A 20,966-nucleotide genomic window follows, 5' to 3' on the forward strand; every position below is an offset into this window, starting at 1 on the left:
TATTTTTTTTGCAATACCCTTTGATTTTAATGATTCCAAAAATAATAACTGAATTTAACCGAAACTGAATATCTTAACAACAACAGGTAGAGAATATTTGCTTATACCTTATAATTACTTATGTGCAGCAGCTGTGCTGTTTGCCCCACGAGGACAAACCTTATAAAAAATTATCTGCTATAGTTTCGCGGCACCAAGTTTGCAAAGCATAGTTGGTCTCTGTGTAACCTGGTAACATCATACCCAGGGAATAGCTGGGGATTGGCAGTCTTTCTAACGCAATTAATTACTCAAGCACGCTTTATTTTTCATGTTACTGAAATGATGTTGGGGTTTGAGTTAAATTAATATTGCTTTGGTGAAGTGTTTGTTATTGCAGGTGCAAGTGGGTGCAGCAATGTGCTGTTCGTCGTTATCAGAGCTTGGTTTGAGTACAAGCTGCATTGGAGGTAGAAATGTAGTCCAAATGATTTTGTTATCAACAAGGTTTATCACGAGTAAATCTGGCTTTAATAACAAGCAGTGCCTCCCTGACCGCTGACCTCACCATACACCACTGTATGCGTGTATTTGTTTTTTCGAGAGGGGGTGGGGGGGGGGCTTGGCTTGGCCGCCTAACCACAGGGAAACGTTACTTTTTCACCGCGGTAAGAATAAACCCATGCCGTCACAGTAGGGCTGAGCCCAAACGTTCGAACGTTCGAACCTTCGTTCGTTACGTTGGCATTCGAATTCTAAATCAACATTCAAATTTAAAATGTTTAATAAAAAAATATATATACACCGGTATATATATTTTTTAATATATTCTTTTTATGCGTCTATTCATTCTGTTTAAACCAATGGGGTTTTTCTTCACAGTTGCAGATAGAAATTAGGCTACACTAATATTATAGTATTAAAAAAAATTGATGAGTTATATTCATTAAAGAAAGTTGATTTAATAAATAAAAAACTCATTTATTCAGATTAATCACTATTCAAATTGAGGATTTAGTTTGAGGATAATGTAAAAGTAAAGAAAAAAAATATTTAGCATTTTTTCTTTTTTTGCATTTTTTAAAAATTAGAAACGAAGGTTCGAAAAACCCTGACGAAGTTTGAATCCCAAAAACAGGCTTCGGGGACAGCCTTACGTCACAGCCCTACTCTTACACACTCAAATCGAAAGAACGATACCTCAAGGACTTTAATACAGACTAGGGTTGCAAATTGTTAGCACGCTCCTTACTCGATCATTGATAACGTTAACGATCAATTAATCGATTAATTGTAACAAAAAAATACCCAATTTACCAAACAATAACAAATGTATTTGTTTCCTCAATCAAAAGGTGTATTTATTTACACAGCAGCGACATACAGTATTGCATTCTCACAACATTGCATGGCATAGGAAACATAGAAATGCAGAGGCCTAGACATTGAAACCCATTTGTGTCGACTTTAAGCGAGCAAGCTGCATAATGGCTACCAAAAGAAACAAAAAATAAATGTATGTATTTAACAAACTCAAAACATTTCTAAACACGGTTTTATATTAACTTAATAAATAAATAAAAACAAAATCCACTTAAATTATAGGCGCATAAACCGCTGAAAACAACCAACTGTACTAACGAAGCAACAATAGTATTTTTAATGAGGCTATTATTATTTTGCAACAAGATAGACTACATAGAACATAAATATAGCCCGTCTCAGACTGACTCACATGGTCCCTATTCCGATGGTCGGGTGTCAGACGGGAGCGCATGCAGCCAGTCCAAAAACACTTGCTCGGATGGTAGCGATGCCGCGGGTATACAGAGGTACTGACGTGTCAGCTTTGCCAGCCTGGGGAATCAATCCAATTGACTTTCCACCAGTCAGTCGGATTTGTATCCAGGGATGGGGAATGGCTTCTTTTAACTGTAACGCAAGGTGGTCTGCCATATGCCAACCCGGTAAACTTCTAGTTAGCAACACTGCAGTGGTGACTCGCCAGTCCTCGTGATGTAGTGGCAAGTGACTGTAACATAGCTTTCGGTCGTCAGGGCAGTCCAGCTGTCTGTTTTCAATGCAACCTTGCGAGCAGCAGTAACGTTAGCTAGCTGCGGGAGCAACTCCCTTCACATTGGTTTAGCTCTTCTCAATGCGCGAGGTGGTTGTGCCTCAGGATGGGATATGGCACATTTTCCAGACACAGAGGTAGTTGCCTCCTTAGTCCTCATCATAGTTATATTGCGCTCTCTATCTGTTCATTGAAACATGCTTTGAAAATACACCATTCTACTGACGGCTACAATGTAATAAGAGACGGACAACATTGTAACATATCATTGTTTGATAGTAGATCGAGTAAATGTCAATCGATCTCTGATTAATTGTTAACATCTCTAATACAGACCCTACACACGCCGCTGCTCTGGTGCACATTAAATACTGACAAATGTTTTGGACAAATACGCTTTTCAGGTCAAACTAGGAGTTTAACCTGACAAAGTCAGGAGTCGAAATCCAAGTACTGAAGGTCTGCTGGAGCTCTGAATAGGCAGGCTCCGTTTCCATTTATTGTCTGATTTAGCCCTGACAGTCTCAAAGGAGTCTTATCTGATTTGTCTTGGAGCCCTTTTCCAGTCGATTTGCCCTGAAATACTTTTCTGCTACATTGCACAATCAATAACTGAGCTACGGTGTGTGTGCGTGTGTGTGTGTGTGCGTGTGCGACTGTGCGTGTGCGTGTGTGTGTGTGTGTGTGTGTTACCTTGGCTGGTGATGATCTGCTGCAGTGGGGTGACTCCTGTAGGTAAAGCCAGGGTTGCTGCGGTGGCTGCTGCACTCTACAGGATGGAGGGAGAAACACACACACAACACGTCACACATTTCTCAAACGTATATCCCATACAAGTGCCTGTTCTTGTGCTGTAGCCCAGAGGTTTCCAACCCTATTTAGCAGGTTACCTCGTATACATAATGTGCAATATCCCCATATCGCCGCACAAATCCGCTTCAAGGTCCTCAACCTGGCATAATATCGCGAAGGGAACTGCTCCCGCCTACCTCCAGTCAATGGTCTCTAACTACACACCCTCAAGACCCCTACACTCTACATCCTCTGGCCGCCTCAGACCCACTCCTATCCGAGCTCTGGGAGGGTCATCAAAGAGAAGCCGCCTATTCTTCGCCAAAAAAATTAATAAAACAATGGTGGAATGAACTTACCACCAGTTAGGACAGTCGAAACCCGACCAATCTTTCGCCGTCGACTAAAAACACACTTTTTCAATCAATATCTGAAATGAACATTCACTCACACCAGAACATTCACTCACACCAGAACATTCACACACACCAGAACATTCACTGGCACCAGAACATTCACACACCAGAACATTTACTCACACCAGAACATTCACTCACACCAGAACATTCACTCACACCAGAACATTCACTGACACCAGAACATTCACACACCAGAACATTCACTGACACCAGAACATTCACACACCAGAACATTCACTGACACCAGAACATTCACACACCAGAACATTCACTGACACCAGAACATTCACACACCAGAACATTCACTGACACCAGAACATTCACACACCAGAACATTCACTCACACCAGAACATTCACTCACACCACAAAGACTCTTGATGGCTTTTATAATTGGAATTGTATAGACTTCTGAACTGCATTGCTGTCAATGGGAGCTGCAGGGTTAAGCACAGCCCAATACTAACAGGTCAACCTTTCAAAAGAAGCTAAAGTAGAAGCAGTTTTATATACACGTCAAAAACCTGTTCAGATCTGGTTGCGGTCAATTGTTTAAAAATATGATTTGCAAAAAATACCGATGAAGGAAGCTTTGCCTTGATGAGAAGTGCTGCTTTGTTTTCCAATTGTGCACACAGGTGGCAGGAAAGCTGGTGAGGCTTTTGAAAGTGGTTCCCCAGGGCATAGCTTGAGCATAAGTGTAGATTGAACACAGTTTTACGCTACAATTGCATTCTCTTGAAAAGGAAACTGTTAAAGAATGAAGCGGTGAATGGATGCCAATTTAAACCCCCTAACAGTTAGTAACTCTATTGACTCAGTTTTAACCATCAAGTGTAACAATAATGGAATTATGCAGTTAACTGATGTACAAAACATGATGCGAAGTGCTTTGCACAAATCACATTTCCTGTGAGCTGCCACTAGGGGCAGAGCGGCTAACTGTGAGTAAGTAACTGTATGAGTGAGTCTAAAAATTATAATTGTAATGTAACGATTGGGATTAATTCACAACCCATGATCCATTGAGAATCGTTTGATAATCCAATTGTAGCCCTTCTAACTGTAATCTAATCACAACGTCTCTGTTGATTCCCACTTTTTAATCTACTTTACAATCAGATCCACAGAACGACTTGTTGAATGTCCTCCCTCCCCTGTACTTTCAACTCCACTTCCCCTCCCTCCCTTCTTCCATCTGTCCTCCAGCTAGACGTGTCCCAGTCACACTTAGGGGCTGCAGAGGAACCCAAGGCTCTGCGCGCACGTGCGTGTGTGTACACAGGTTATGTGTTAACTCACCATCCCCGTTGCACTCATATGCTGCAGAATCTTGGGGTCCTGCTGAACAATGACTTGCTGCTGGGGAGCTGTGAGGAGATGAAAAACATGCTCATATAATGATATGAAATAGAATGTACACATTTAGCACTCAAACAAAGGTCAAACGTAGCAATCGACAGTGAATGGGTGGCAAGAGGTTTGCTTTTTCTAACATTTAGCAGTTGAAAAGGATAACAAAGCCTATGAAATGCTGACAGGACAATATGATATTGACAGAATGGGCACAACCCTGAGTGGTGTTGCATAACCACAGCTAGTGGTTGGTGTTGATTGATTGATAGAAATAATTTGCATGGTCCATGTTTGGTGGTGTGTGTTGGGGGGGGGGGGGGTGCTAGCAGCTCCTAGAGATACATCATTAAATACTAGACATCACCAGATAACAATTGACCTATCTCAAGCCCCGCCCTATTCTCTTGATCCTTCAATCACAGCTGTGATCCCTCGCGACAGTTCCGATTTGAGTGTCAAGAAAGATAGGTCCACTAGTCCAGGGGTTCTCAAAGTGGGGGTCACGACCCCCAGGGGGGGGCAGCAGCGCAATAGTTAGATAACCTAGGTGGGGAACAACCAGGAGATCACTGCAACTCACACAAGTTGGAGAACTATCTCTTTCTCTCTCTCTCTTACTCTCACACACAAAGGGAGCCCCATGTGATTGGTGGAGGCGGGACCCTTAAAAAACTGTTGTTGCTAATCATTGACACATGCTAGCCTGTAATAATCCCCCCCAGAAAAATCTACTTTGCATTTGATATATTGCAAATATATGCCATCACACACACTGGCATTTAAAGGGTTAGAATTATAAAATGAATATGTGGTGTTATGATCAGGGCTGAAGTTGAATAAAAGATTGTATTTTATTTTTTTTCAATCTGACATTACAAAAAAACTGAAAATCCATCAAAATCAGTGTTGTTGCTAATCATACATATGCTAGCCTGTTTTTTAACAATAATTTGTGATGCCATCACAAACACTGGCATTTAAAGGGTACAAATAAAAAAAAATGCCTGCACCAGAATGCAGGCAATGAAGTATTTGTACCCCCAGACCCCCCGCTTAAAAAGTGGCCTGACTGGGGCTATATTTTGCACTATATTTCCTGGCCTGAATGATTTCCCCAGTCCGGCCCTGGTTAAAAGCCTCCAATGCGTATTAGTGTGTGTGCGTTTTTGAACGTTTGCATGTTTCAACCATACATTTCCATTAAAAAAAAAAAAAAAAAATGAAAGTTAAAGTTAAAGTTATAATTACATTTTTTTTTACCTCCTATAATAGTGGGGGTGGCGGCTCTCTGACACCGTTATTTGGGGGTCACGGCCTGAAAAGTTTGGGAACCCCTGCACTAGTCGACAAGGGAAAACAATCCCCATCGTGATCTGAACACACGTTCTACTACCCACGTGTACGGGATAATGGAGAACACTGAGCAGACTGCTGGAAGGCATCACTAGTGTGTACGTGTATGCCAGCCCCTAGCTGGCCAGGAGGATTCAGCACACCCACTCCCACCCCGAGGCACCTTGCTGTTGCGGCGGGAGGAGGACCTGCTGGGCCTGCGCTGGCTGGGTGATGTGCTGGACCTGCTGCACCTGCTGAGCCTGCAGGGCCTGCTGCTGCAGCTGCTGGGCGGCCTGCAGGGCGGCCTGCTCCTCCGTGTGGAAGCCCTCCACTGCCTTGGACTGCATCAGCTTGTTCTCCCACAGCTGCAAGAGAGACACTTCTACGGTCATGTGGCGCACATATGCCACTTCATCGCACCTACACAAAAACCCAGGGTGAATTACCGGCATGGGGGAAGCATAGAAGCAAAAGGAACAAAACCCTTTCAGCTCAGTTCGCAAGAATGTGTTCCTTGAACATTTAAAAATAACGACATGGTTGCTCTAATTTTGGTTTAGTTTTGGCAAGTGATGTCCTCACTTATACCCACAGAGAGCAACACAGCTCAGTTCATTACACCTGCTTGGTTAATAAAAAGGTTGAATAATATATATATAAAAATAAGTATATTTTAGGCAAAACGATGCCCTCTCTCTTGTTGCACATACACATTATGAGAAAGAAGCTGGGTGCTATCCTGAAATTGATTGAAGCCAGGAAGCTGGCTGCTATCCTGGAGAATCCCTCCCACCCCTTCTACGATGAGCTATCAGGCTCCACAACAGTGGGCAGGGACCGCTGCCAGACATTCAACTACTAGGAACTCCTATCACTGAGTGTCTGACTCCCACCTAAACGGACTACCTAAAGAGACTACCTAAACAGACAACGTATAAAGTATATCATCACGCCATACATACCTTATGCATACTGCAGCTGTGTATACTGTACTTACTTACTCATAGTATATATTTAGATTATAGTGTCTATTGTAACTATATTTATTGTAATGCAAATATAAGAGGGCACACAGACCCTCATCTGCAACTTGATTTAATTACACTGCCTACTTGCTCATATGGGCATACTCAAGAGTTAATTATATTGTTTACACAGCCTATTTTTACTTTTCTACTGTACTATAACTTTATGACCTGTATCACGTCTTCTACTATTACCATGTACCTGTACCTCCCCCATGCTGCTATGATGCCTGAATTTCCCCAAGGGGATCAATAAAGGAATAGCTTATCTTATTAGACACACTACAGACCACTACAGAACAAACAGAAACGGAAGCAGGCGTTACCGTTTTCAGCTCCATCAACACCTGCTCATCGACTCCCTCATCCAGGAAGAGCTCCCGCACCTCGTTGATCACATCGTCAATCACAGACTTATACAGCTTAGGCTAGGAGAACATCCAGAAGACACAATGAGGTTAGTTGTTTGAAGTAAAGAAGTTTTTCTTCACATTCTTTTCAGCCAGTGACTTGAATTTGAGAGGTTTGGTCCATCTCTGGGACGCAAACTAAAGGAACATATCTGTGGCCCAGTTTGGTCCTAATGCCGTTAAGAAACACTGTAGGCTACTACGGGAATGAGATCTGATCAGGACAATAGACAAAAAAAAAACGTATATTAGAAATTAATGGATATCTTAATCTCTAAAGAAATAATTATTCTAAGGGCGGCTACGTGGCGTAGTGGGCAAGGCACTCGCCACGAATGCGGAGACGCTGGGATCGCCTGTTCGATCCCAGCGCTCCACATTGCTTTCAGTTTAGCTGGTCGTCCGTACTAATACACATTGGCCGTATTAGGGGGTGGGAAACTGATGGGTGGGGATCGGGCGTTGTGGACAGCGACTCCTACAGGTCGGTTGGTGCGCCTGCGCAGTAGAATCAGGAAGTGTCGGGGGCAGCGTGAGCCTCCCACGCGTTACTCCTCGCCACTGAGAGATCGAGCTGCGCAGGTGAAAAGATGCGACTGCTGTTACCTCAAGTACCGGAGGGGACTTGTGCTATGTATGACTTAGTCCACATTGCAGCCGGCTTGTGGGAGGCATGAAACAGCGTTCGTGACACAGGGGAGGGAGGGTTGAATTGGACGATACGAAATTGGGATGGGAGGAAAATATAGAAAATGGGAGAAAAAGTGGATAAAAAAAAAAAAATAATAATAATTATTCTACATTCCTGGTTGTAATATCAGTGTTGACTCCCAATGCTTTGCTCATGCTATACTTCCACATTAAACCTTTCACTCCCACTCTACCAAAGGGTTAACCCTTTCACTGCGACACTAGAGAAGGGTAACCCTTTCACTACCACACTACAGAAGGTTAACCCTTTCATTACTGTCTGTAGTGTGGTAGGTAGTGAAAAAAGGGTTAACCTGTAGTGTGGTAGTGAAAGGGTTAAGCACTTATTGTAAAACTGGTATCATCCCTGACTAGGGGTGCACCGATATATCGGTCTGGTATCGGCCGATAAGTGCCTTGTTGACTGCCATCGGCCGATAAGCTCAAATGTGCCAATGGCAGTAGCCGATAAATAACTATCAATTTGTGTCGCGTCAATCTGGCCCACACGTTAAAACTTTGAAAAAAGTTTCAGTCAAGCGACCTGCAGGCACAACGCCGCCCCCACACACACACGCTACTGCATCAAAGTTACTACTTATGATTAACAAAGGCATTCGTTTTGTGGCATTAACGTTATATAGTTACACGTTCAATAGCATCAGCGCATTTACCGGACCATAACAACGTCCGAGGACGACCTAGATAGATAGCAAGCATTGCTCATTCATATCTCAGCCCGTGCTGAGTTGTGCCCATTCTGCGGTCTGTTAATAAAGTTTTCAATCAGACAGATGTATGGAAAGGCTTTTATTATAACATTTGTTGCAGTAAAATCATTATGCCTCATTTAGTCATCCTGCGGAGCGCTGGTAATCTACTCTTCGGCCGCGGGGAGCTAACGTTAGTAGCTTTGTTGTTAGCTCTCGTCAAAATCAATGGCGGACATAGCGGAAGTAAAAAACAAATATGCGCTTGCCGATTGGTGGTAAGAACAGCAGGAGGCGGGTGCAAGCGGTGTGACGTAATTGGCAGAATCGACTGTCAATCAAAATTGTTCCGTTGCATTGTTTTGGTTGAGAGCAGTCATAGAGAGAGATGGTGGAATTAATACCATAAACATATTTCTTGATGTTTCCTTTTTTTAAGTAAGTAAAGAGGCCTATGTTCATATCGGTGAGCACAATTTGTAACACAAAAAGAGAGACGTGTAGCCTATTTATTTATTTAATATTTTATTTATTCATTTTATTATTATTTTATTTGTTGCCATGGCTAAAATAATAGTCAAGCATAGGGCTAAAACATTTTCATAAACAATAATATAATTGTTTGTTATATGGTTATGGTGGGAGCTTTTCTATGCATTTGTCTGATTGATTGATTGATTGAGAATTTTATTGGCAGATTGCAGAATGGGTACAATACAGTACAGCTCAAGTGGACTGGAGGATGAAGACCAGAAAAAGACTTTCGGCTTTTTTACATAAGGGTCCTCCATTTTCAATTCATCAAAACATTTAGAGACATACAAATATACAGTGGTTTCACAGTGGTTTCATTCATTCATTTTTGCCACAAATATCGGTATCGGCCGATTGTGTTAGTTGAACAATAGGTATCGGTGGCAAATTTTCATATCGGTGCATCCCTATCCCTGACATCTGGCTCAATTTCCTACTGGCCAAGAACATATAGCCTGACTCTGCAGCCAAATACGGTGTGATTTCAGAGCCGCGTGGGTTGAGCTTATGTGTAGCGTGTTCTCAATCATGGGGTCCTGGGAGGCACAAAGGGTAGAGCATGACACCAACACTGTCAGGGTTAGGGGTTCAATTCCTACTAGCACCACCCACACTAAAATGTATGCACTCTTGTGCGGTGTGTTGGGTGAAAGAGTCCACCAAATGGTATATTATGTTATGACAAGATAGTGCACCAAGCACCATTGTGCAGAGTGAGTTGCTTCAACTTGCTTGTCAGTTGTCATTCAGTTATTACAGATTTCTGAAAAGTGAAAGTCAAATACTGTCTTTAATTTGCTTTTCTCATCCAAGAAAATGGCTAAAGCCTTACAATACACAGGTAACCTGAGTGGATATTGCGTTGACACTATAAGAGGATGGTCTTACAATAAACCTCTATCACCATTAGGCAGATGAATACGTATTTTATTAAATCTCAGCAGTAGCCCTCCCTCTCCCCCATCACTTGGCTAAACAAAAGATGCATTTAAACAATGGGACATTGGCTACAATACAATATGATGATTCCAGAAAGATGGACATCACCAGGCTAAGTTTTAACTTTAAAAACATCTGTTCATGTTACACCGATATGGGGAACTGTCCATTTCATGCAGTATTGGCAGTGGTCAAAAATATGTATGAACTTCGGTCAGTGCCCATCACCACAGGTCAACAGATTTATTTCCTAAAAAAAAAGAAACTATTTGCATATACGTTGCATCAACCTATATATATGTACTTAAATCATATCACAGCTGTAAATCAATGCTGTACTTCACAAACTGCTTTATTCCATTATTACCATCAATTGCTGTGTAATGCTTATAGGATCGTTGTGACCATGATATAAACTAGGGATGCCCCGATCGATCGGCCACCGATCGTTATCGGCCGATAATCAGTATAAATATGCGATCGGTGATAATGCTTTATTTTCGCCGATCGTCAAAACGGTCTCACTCGCTGTCGCTGAGTTCTGTCTCAGACACCGGGTGGTGCGGCGTCGGCTCATCCCTCCAGCCGCTCCCGCATGCATGTAAACACGGGTCTAGTCTAGTGAGACGGGACACGGGAGGACGGCGTCTCCCTGAGCTAACGTTAGCTTAGCTACCGTTACAAAATGACCCAGTCAACTATTCACTTTTAGTTTAATACATGATGAGGCATTGTCTAACCGAACGGTATTCTAGCCGGCCAGCTACCGATAGCTCCTGACATCAACAAACGCTCCAGCAAGTATAGTAGAGACGTGTATGATACCTGTTAGCTGTTAGCTGTTAGCTCACGTTAGTTCACTGTTCAAAACGAAATGTCCCATTGAACTAAATAATTCACTGCGGCGTTGTATTAACGTTATATATCCGGGTAGCAGTAGCTACAGATAGCTCCTGATATCAATGTCTTATAACACTGATTCGATGCGTATTCGAGCTGAGGGCTTGCTGAGCACAGTTAAGTAACGTTATACCAATAGGGTCCAGGTGCAGCGCCGGAGAATCCTGGCCGTAGCTCGAGGCTACTCGAGTATAGGTCCAGCTGCAGCTCCGGAGAATCCTGGCCGTAGCTGGAGGCTACTAGAGTACATACAGACAGTGGAGCTTGTTGCGTGGTGGCGATGTCTCGCAGATAATACAAGTACAAGTCTAATTATATAATATATATATTTTATAAAAAAAGAAAAAAAAATGATATAAAATACATTTTAATTTCTTTTAATCAAAAACGATTGGTATCGGATCGATATCGGCCGATATGGCTCACGACGATCGGTATCGGTGGCAAAAAACGTGATCGGGGCATCCCTAATATAAACATGTGATTCACCCACATCCCAGTCATCTAACCTAGCCCTATGGGTAAAGTCAGACATACGTTGCCTAAAATGTGAGCAACAAACCCTCGTAAACAAAACATGCCGACTTCAATGCCGACTCGCCGTATTTGGATACTTTAATTTAAGCCAAACTATAATTATTTGCCAATACAACCAGCATTGTTTCACATTATGTCAATGCTTAAAACCAACCCAAATATGATGAATTGAAAATGGGGGACCCTGATGTAAACAAGACGAAAGTCTCTCTCTGGTCTGCATCCCCTTAACAATTGTGTGTATTGAGCTGTACTGTATTGTACCCATTCTGTAATCTGTTAATAAAGTTTTCAATCAATCAATCAATCAAAACCCAGGGCGCACGACACGTCCATCCTAGAGGCTAATCTTTCCTGTGACAAAATGGCATCCAATGTAATAAAAAAAAGTCAACCAACGAACTCGATTCTTGTACCGGATCTCATCTCTGGTAAACAAGAATACCCTGAAGACTCTGGCAGGAGCACTCATTCAAGGGTACTACAACTATGCTTGCACCTCATGTTACCAAAGCACCAAAGGCGCTAAAAACAAGATTACAAACATCACAAAACAAACTAGTCAGACTACTGCTTGACCTGACTCCTAGAACCCACCTCACCCCTGCCCACTTTGACAACCTAGGATGGCTTAGAGTAGACGACAGAGTACAGCAGCTTGCAATGGGCCTGGTCTACAAGATACACTACACCACTAAGGTACCCATGTACATGTCAAAATACCTCCCAAAGGTCAGTGAATACCACGACACCAGAGGGAGCTCCACAAATCATGTTAAACCCAGATTCGGCTCAAACAAGGGACTAAACACGTTTTGCAATTATGCCACATCAATGTGGAACACCCTACCCACAGCTGTAAAGGAATGTGAATCCCTACCCACTTTCAAAAAACACCTACGGGAGACTGCAATTCGAAACTGGCCCCTGTAAATGTCCCAACCCAACCCCCTCCAATGTACAGTAAATGACGAAGTATGGTTGTCAATATTCCAATGTACAGTTTTGCTTGTACAGTGTTCCCCCCACCCACCCTCCTCCAATGTACAGTTTCTACGTCAAATGTATACTCTCTTTTCTAGACTCTTTTTGTATCACAAACAGTACTGTATTTGCAAATCTGGTATGTCATAAATGTATAGATGTAGCAGTACTGTCTATCTGTATGTCGTGTATGTCATATGTCCTGATGAATTGAAAATGGGGGAGGGGACCCTGATGTAAACAAGACGAAAGTCTTTCTCTGGTTTTGATTGATTGATTGAAAACTTTATTAACAGATTGCAGAATGGATACAATACAGTACAGCTCAATACACACAATTGTTAAGGGGATGCAGACCAGAGAAAGACTTTCGTCTTGTTTACATCAGGGTCCCCCATTTTCAATTCATCAGGACATATATGACATACAGATATACAGTACTGCTACATCTATGACATACCAGATTTGCAAATACAGTACTGTTTGTGATACAGTACAATTGTGTGTATTGAGCTGTACTGTACCCATTCTGCAATCTGTTAATAAAGTTTTCAATCAATCAATCAATTGCATGGGTACACAAGAGCAACAACATAGGGTTAACACAAGACCAAAACAGCCAAATTGGCCCTTCCGATTTCCTAGTACCAGCAAAATCACATATAGATCAGATTCCAGCCTAACAGCCGCGTTTTAACCGTAAACTAGAAAGCGGTCCTACTCCTGACTCACTAACAGCGAGGAGCGACACAAGCCGCTGTCCCCGCTGTGGGTGTCCCCCTCCCGTGCCTCCCCTCGCACCGCCTGCTCCTCCACTGTTGTGCAGGGTGCTGGTGTTTATATGTGGAGCCTGTGTGTGACGTAGCCGGGAGTAGCGCCTTCCCCCGCCGGCCCGAGTCTATATTAGAGAGGCAACATGGCTGTATAAAACCTGCCGCCGCGGCGAGGAGCAGGGCCACAGCACGAGAGGGGAGCGAGGCGAGCAGCCATTTTACTGACGGAGCACAGGCTGGACGCCCTGGTAGCCTCGTTGTTACCGAGGTGGTATAATAATAATAATAATAATGGTTAATGTTTGCGCTGTACACACAGCTCAGTTTGAACCCGTGTGGGTCAAAAATAATCGGTGGGGAAAGAAGGAGAGATCGGATTCGTAGTGAAGAATGAGGGAGACCGGAGAAGTGGGCTTTTTACATCATCCAGTCAACTGTTCGTGGAATGGTGGACAAAGAGACACTGACAGAGCAATTCTCGAGAATTGCCAAACGAGTTTCTACCAACGACGACAACAACAACCAACAAAAAAAGCATTTTAATTATTCCCTGAGGATGAGATGGTGCTTATAACGTAACAGTTGCATCGGCTGTCATTGTATTGTTAATGTTGGTGTAACATTATTACATTCGCTCTTTTAGCAAAGCCGGCTATATCTCCCGACTACTGCACCCTGTCCTGTCCACTTTACAGAGGAAGTCTGACTACTAGGACATAATAATAAACAAGAGTATTTTAATAACGTCACATTGAGTCGACTGTGTGAAGAACCTAATGCTGGCCAGTTACTGTTAGATTTGAAAGCAGTCTGAAATAGTTTAGGAACTGTTCCCCATAGTAGATTACTTTAACGGTCACATACTCACAACTTACTTCTAAGCTGATACAATGCCCATATAACTATAACTGTTCACCATCCATGCTGACCGAGACCATGGGTTTCATCTGGAAACAAGTCTGCACTAGTTTCTGCTTAAAATGGCCGATTGACGCTCTTAATAGTTTTAATTTTTTATTGAAGACAATGATGGAACTAAAGACCAAGTCTTTGCAAGTATGAACCCCTTTAGACTGCGGTCAATAAAAGCAGCTCATTGACAGCTTAATAACTACAACGTTAGCTGTTAATTCCCCATCATAACGTTGGTTTCCTCCTCCACGGACTGTGCTGTGAGATTGATCCTTACCACTGGATTCGAGTTTGCAGAGCTCGCCATTATACGCGTAGTGTGAAAAACCACACGAAGAATAAGCGAGAGATAGAGCCCAAAAAATTACAAAAAAAAGACTTAAAACAACTGGGAACGAGAGTTAAAAGTAGCCGGCATCACTTTTGTAAATAAAACACAGGTTTTTTGGCGGTGTTATTTACAATCCCGGGCCGTGCCTTCCTTCCCAGCCGTCCTTCAGCCGCCGCGGTCCTCCTTTATATACTGAGCGATGGAGCTGCGAGTGCGCGAGACTATAGGGCAGGGTCAACCCCTGTGGTCGCGCGAGATGTTGCACGGGGGTTTGACTTCTTTCGAAGGAAGGCGTGATCTTTTTCCGTAGCCCATGTTTGCGGAGACGCTCTCTGATTGGTTTAGCGCCGAATGGTCTCTTCCGCCTTGTACACAATACAAAGTGGTTATGCTTTGGACCTCTTTCGAAGTGGGTTATGCTTAGCGTTAGGGTTAAGGTTAAGGTTAGGGAACAACATATCAATTGTTGTTGAATATGCGGAAGAGACCCTTTCGCGCCAAACCAATCAGAGGGTCTTCGCTGTACGCGGCTAGCCGATCAGAACGCGTCTCCGCAAACATAGGCTACAGGAAAAATAATCACGCCGAAGGAACTGCTGCTGCAAAAAATAAATACATAATTGTACTGCCGCATCATTGCATTATTACATTCATTGTGTGAATCACGCTAACATAGGGGATCTTTGTTACCTCCGCCAAGTTGGTGGAGAGATGTTTTCACCCCCATTTGTCTTTGTATGTCTGTTTTGAACAAGATGTCTTGAAAAATTTGCTTTGTTCATTCATGATTTCAAGAGGAACAAACCTATTGATTTTGGTGACCCCATGACCTTTCTTTAGTGCCACCATCAGGCTAAACATTAAAATGTCTAATTAACATATCTCCTGACCTGTTAGTTGTACAGTGACACAATTTGCTATGAACATTCATAACTCCTAGAGAAAGAAACCTTTTGCTTTTGGTGACCATAATATGGTCTTTCCTTTAGTGCCACTGTACCACCATTGGGCCAAACTTTTATTATATATCATATATCCCATTAGACATATGGTCTCAAAATTAGTTTTGAATAGTTTTACAACCCTTAGAGGAAGAAACCTATTGATTTTGGTGACCCCATGACCCTTTCTATAGCACCACAATCAGGCCAAATTTTACATTTATAGTCAGATTGCCAACACAATTTGCCCACAAGAGGAAGAAACCTATTGATTTTGGTAAACCCCCTTTCAAAACATGGATTTACAGCCTGGGCCTGTTGCGACTGGCAATATAGGCAACTCTCGTTAAGCCTTGGCGGAGGTCTGTGTCATTCCCACCCCCATCCTCAGAGGACACCTTTATTATCGGTATAATAATGTCCAATCATATTACATTCTGACAGAGAATTACAAATATATTTGAAAGGACTTTACATATTACATTCACTTTACGTAAATGGCTAGATATACTGTATTATGCTTGTTGGATTCCCTGTCCTCCAATGCTGTTTTCCAATTGGTAAAGTCTCATTTTGTAAACACAACATCTTTATCATTTTCAGCTCCACATTCTCAACAGGGGCCCAGTGGCCAAGTCTGTCTAGTAGTGTAATATGACAGAATCAGAAGCAATCAAACTATAAAAAGCCTCAAAACAATAAAATAAAAGGAATGCGTATTTAAAGCCAACATCTCACATCTACTCTTAACTAATGTCCTCTGACCTATAGGTTACTCTCCCCATGGCTTAAATAAAATGTAGGCTATAGAAGAGTTGAAAATACAAGTGGCAGTCTGCACACATCTCGTTCGCTATCTCTGAGCTTTATGGTTAGTGGTTAGCTCTTATAGGATTGGCTATAAGACAAAATATTTACATTTGTGGTTAGAGTTATGCATATTATTATTATTATTATTATTATTATTATTATTATTATTATTATTATTATTATTATTATTTGTACTACTACTACTACTACTACTACTACTACTACTACTACTACTACTACTACTACTACTACTACTACTACTACTACTATACTGCTGCTAATAATAATAATGATGATGATGATGATGATGATGATGATGATGATAATAATAGTAGTAGTAGTAGTATTAGTAGTTGTTGTTGTTATCTATACCCAGCCCTAGAAATGCCACTGAATTTCAGATTTGATATTGGTTGTTATTATTAAAGGGGGGGGGGGTGTAATGTGTGATATGGTTTCACTGGAATTCTGTTGCTAGGGAACAGTTTGGACCAAAGTGTATTTCCTGTCAACTATTGCATTAGCAAACATTGCAACTGGAAATAAACGTGGGTCCTTTTTTTGAATGTTTATGTTGTCAAGCTGAAACCGTCTATAACACTCGTGTAAATGTAGAAATTCAGACATACGGTAGTTTGTACGAGTTCACAAAGTAAGTGCCCTATTATTAAGGTCACTGAGCAGCTGTAGGCCTGTCCGGTATGACATCACACAGATGAGAGCCCTGGTCCTCTGCTTTTTAGACATGGAAGAGAGTTGTTAATGTTCACCAATCAGGTCTACTGATTGGACTGTCAAATGCTATAAGAATAGCAGGAATAATTGGGGCAGTATTCCTATTCAACTGACCCCCTGCACCTCATAGGCATCAATGTAAAATAAAGACCAGGACCCCCCCCCCATTTGACATTCACCACCCATTACTTGAGTGCCATTGGCTTCTTTGGAGTATTGACTACACAGTCATGTAGCTTAGCTCTTGCTTGCCTCTCCACGTGTATGAGTCAGTACAACATGTTTCAAGAATGCATTTGATGTAGTAACTCAGTTGTACCACAAGAGTGCGATCACATCACATAGCACAACATAAAAAAAAGTCCCCCCATTCCATGACACAGAACACGTTCAGTTAAAGCATTTAAGGTGAGACAATAATATTACACACATTTCAATCATGTTGAAACGTATTTGAATGTTCTCATGAGCCGCTGCCCGCTCTTCTTGTCTATCTAAAAAGGTCATGTCCAGGTCCTCAGAGGGACAATTCCCACCAAAAAAGCATTAAAATAAATGAGAGCTGGCAAGAGAACCTCACCTCCCTCCACTTTGGTCTCCATGGAAACTTGCCTCAACGGACATTCTGTGGATATGGATAATATAGACACCATGGAGCACACAGCTCACTCTGCATCAATCAAGTTAACACTGCTCTCCACCCTTCCCTCTCCCCTAATAGTAAGCTAGGCCAGGGGTTCTCAACCTTTCTGCTGCCAAGGCACCCCTGTGTCCAATAAAATATTCCAGGGCACCCCTATATACGATAAAGACTTTTCCGGTCCTGTCTTTTTTGCTACAATGATGACAAAAGTGCTTGCTTTCAAAATAAGGTCTAAATGGCGTTTAGGTCTAAATGGCTTAGTACTGTTGACATTACACTGCTTTTAGTAGTAAATCAAATAGCATATATATATTTTTTTTTATAAAATTACAGAAAATTATCACTAGTGCTATCTGTTGCAGCTGCACTGTTTTCCATTAAAATTGCATTTAGGATAAGTGTGACCATTTCTCAAAAACAGAAAATCATGTATTTGTTTTAAATACAGAAAAGGATCACCAAGTTACCATTTCTCAAAAAATATAAATAAATACAGAAGACTAGACAATTCAGCACGGGGAAATTGTGAAAGTGTGGGTGAGGCCTGTGCACAGCGGCCAACGGGAGAGGGTCTGTATTCCTCCGGAGGACAGCTAGCTAGCCGTTGTGGACACTCACCTTTCCACAGCAAAACAGTCGGCAAGACATCTTGTTTGAGAAATGCAGGTTTCCTTATGGACCAAAATGTCCCGTTTAAAGTCGATTTGTAGCCAAACGGTCCTGTTCCAAGATGCACAATGAGAAAGATCTGTTAAAGATCTGAGAGAATTGTTGAATATATACACAAATGTTCTACAATGTTCTATTATGACATCATACTGTGACATCACAAATGTTCTAGAATGTCCTATTATGACATCATACTGTGACATCACAAATCTTCTAGAATGTTCTATTATGACATCATACGGTGACATCACAAATCTTCTAGAATGTTCTGCCATTCATTCCTTATGGACCAAAATTTCCCGCTTAAAGTCGATTTGTAGCCAAATGTTGTGGTGAAACTTTCCAAAAAGTAATAGCAACTCAAGTTGGACCAAGCCGGTCCTTTTATACCTTACACGTGTATGTGGTGTGAAAGCTCTGGGAGGAGTTAGCGGACAAAAATCGGCGGAATAAATAATAAATAAATAGTATAGATTACAATAGTGTGGTTCACCCACACTAATAAGCACTCGTTCACTCAGTGGACATTTCTAGCTCAATGCGAGGTCTGCTGCTGCTGCTGCTGACTAATAATACTCTCAATACGTGGGTAGATCTTTGACAAGGCAACACGCATGTCATCCTCAAGGCTCAACTTGGCCCTATATTTTGTTTTCAGAGCTGTCATGGATGAAAAGCCAGCTTCACACAGATATGTGGTGCTGAATGGTATCATGAGATACTTGGTACTCAGCACCACACTCAGACCAACATGTTTCCAGGGGCACTTCACTGAAACGAGCTCTCCAGGTGGTATCAGATGACATTTCAATGAGATGTGTCAGGAAGCTGTGTCTCAATGTTGTCTGTAAAGGGGTTCTTTATCCAGAGTAACTTGGTGATCCTTTTCTGTGTTTTATTAAATAATGATTTTCAGGGTGCCAGGGTGGTGCATGGCCGTCCCGGGTTCGACTCCCGGACCCGGTGACCTTTGCCGAATGTCTTCCCCCATATCTCTCTCCCATCCTTCCTCTCTGCCGGACTTGTCCAATAAACAAATGAAAAAGCTACCAAAACATATTAAAAAAAATTATGATTTTCAGTTTTTGAGAAATGGTCAAACTTATCAAAATGTGGTATTTTCATGGAAAACAGTGCAGCTGCAACATATAGCCTTTTAGTGACCATTTTATTTAATCATATAATTTTTTTTTGAGAAATCTCAAGGCACCCCTGGCAGCTCTCTGAGGCACCCTAGTGTGCCTAGGCACCCCTGTTGAGAACCATGACCATCACTGGTCATGGTGTGTTGCCTAGCTTCTAGGCAACAACACACCATGACCAGTGATGGCACCCGGTGTGTGGGGAAACAAGGGCCCGTACCTTACATTTGTGGCAACGTGCTTATGAATCCACACAGAGCCTACAGTAAACCATATCTCAAGGATGACTTTCTTTGATCAAAACGAGAGCTGACCCGCGTAGTAAAGACAGGTAAACCGGAGGCTTCAGAGACTGTTAGCAGACCGGCATGTTATATCTGTGAGGCTCACCGCCAACCTTTTGAGTCTCTATCTCGGCAACTCCCTGGAATGATGCCCCCTAAAGATGTACAGAATGCACACTTTTCTTTTCTTCCCTTTCTTTGCTGCAGTTGCATAGCAACAGAGGAGCTGCTGGCCCCAGTTGTGGTGGTGGTGGGAGCATACAGCACAATGAGGCAGTGGCTCATGATTAAACCCGTCTTGGCTTCCATTATGATGGGGTTCCCGTCGTCACATGGCTTCAAAATGGCAACGCCGAGATTGATAAATGCATTAAAGGAGCACTTCATCCACAAATGATCATTTGTATGTCAATGACTCACCCTGTGATGATGCCTTGAATTCATGAAGAATATTTCTTCTTCTCGCATGTCTCCAATGGTGAATGTAGAATAAAAAAAAAAGTTTGATGGATTGAAGTTAATGGAGATTTTATTTTAACAGCAAAACGTCCGTGTTTACAAAACTCTCTCACAACTTGTGCTGTTTAATCCAAGTCTCATTTATATGTCATATGCCCAGCAAACACTAGGAACTGGCCAATATGAGAGTTGAGAGACCACTTTCGAAGTCGAGACCACAAACTCACAAGTTCCATTTGAAGGCAGCATTGAACTGGAAATATTTTCATTAGCAAGATCTTAGCCAAAATGCATGTATTTGTGAAGTACTGAGCGTACGACTGGAAAGATTTGACTTGGATTACACTGCACACACATTTGTAAATGGATGTTCTGATATAGTTTTGCTGTTGTTAAAGCCAAATCTCCATTCATTTCAATTCATAAAGTATTTCTACCAGGTTCTTTTTATTCTACGTTTGGAGACTCTTGAATTCAAGGCCTCACAGGGTGAGTAATTTATATACAAATTATAATTTTTGGGTGAGGTGCTCCTTTAAAGAAATCTGTAGTAGTACAGCCTGACTTTAATCACTAGTACTGGAC

The 20,966-nt window shown here is 42.0% G+C and overlaps 1 protein-coding gene across 3 annotated transcripts in view; it reads right to left on the bottom strand.

Annotated features, from left to right (window-relative positions):
• LOC311229173 (transcription initiation factor IIA subunit 1-like) overlaps nt 1-14,868 on the bottom strand; it is a 33,129-nt gene extending 18,261 nt beyond the window's left edge. For all 3 annotated transcript variants that reach the window (XM_084315232.1, XM_084315231.1, XM_084315230.1), the window contains exons 1-5: nt 14,645-14,868; nt 7,305-7,406; nt 6,135-6,318; nt 4,565-4,632; nt 2,747-2,822 (exon numbers count right to left, since the gene is read on the bottom strand). In XM_084315232.1, the coding sequence (XP_084171358.1) occupies nt 2,747-2,822; nt 4,565-4,632; nt 6,135-6,318; nt 7,305-7,406; nt 14,645-14,674 (460 nt within the window). In that variant the 5' untranslated portion in view covers nt 14,675-14,868. The remainder of the gene's footprint in view (nt 1-2,746; nt 2,823-4,564; nt 4,633-6,134; nt 6,319-7,304; nt 7,407-14,644) is intronic.
• Between the last annotated feature and the right edge of the window lie 6,098 nt (nt 14,869-20,966).

The sequence above is a fragment of the Notolepis coatsorum genome (genome assembly GCF_963971535.1).
Source record: "Notolepis coatsorum genome assembly, chromosome: 5".
Taxonomy (NCBI): Eukaryota; Metazoa; Chordata; class Actinopteri; order Aulopiformes; family Paralepididae; genus Notolepis; species Notolepis coatsorum.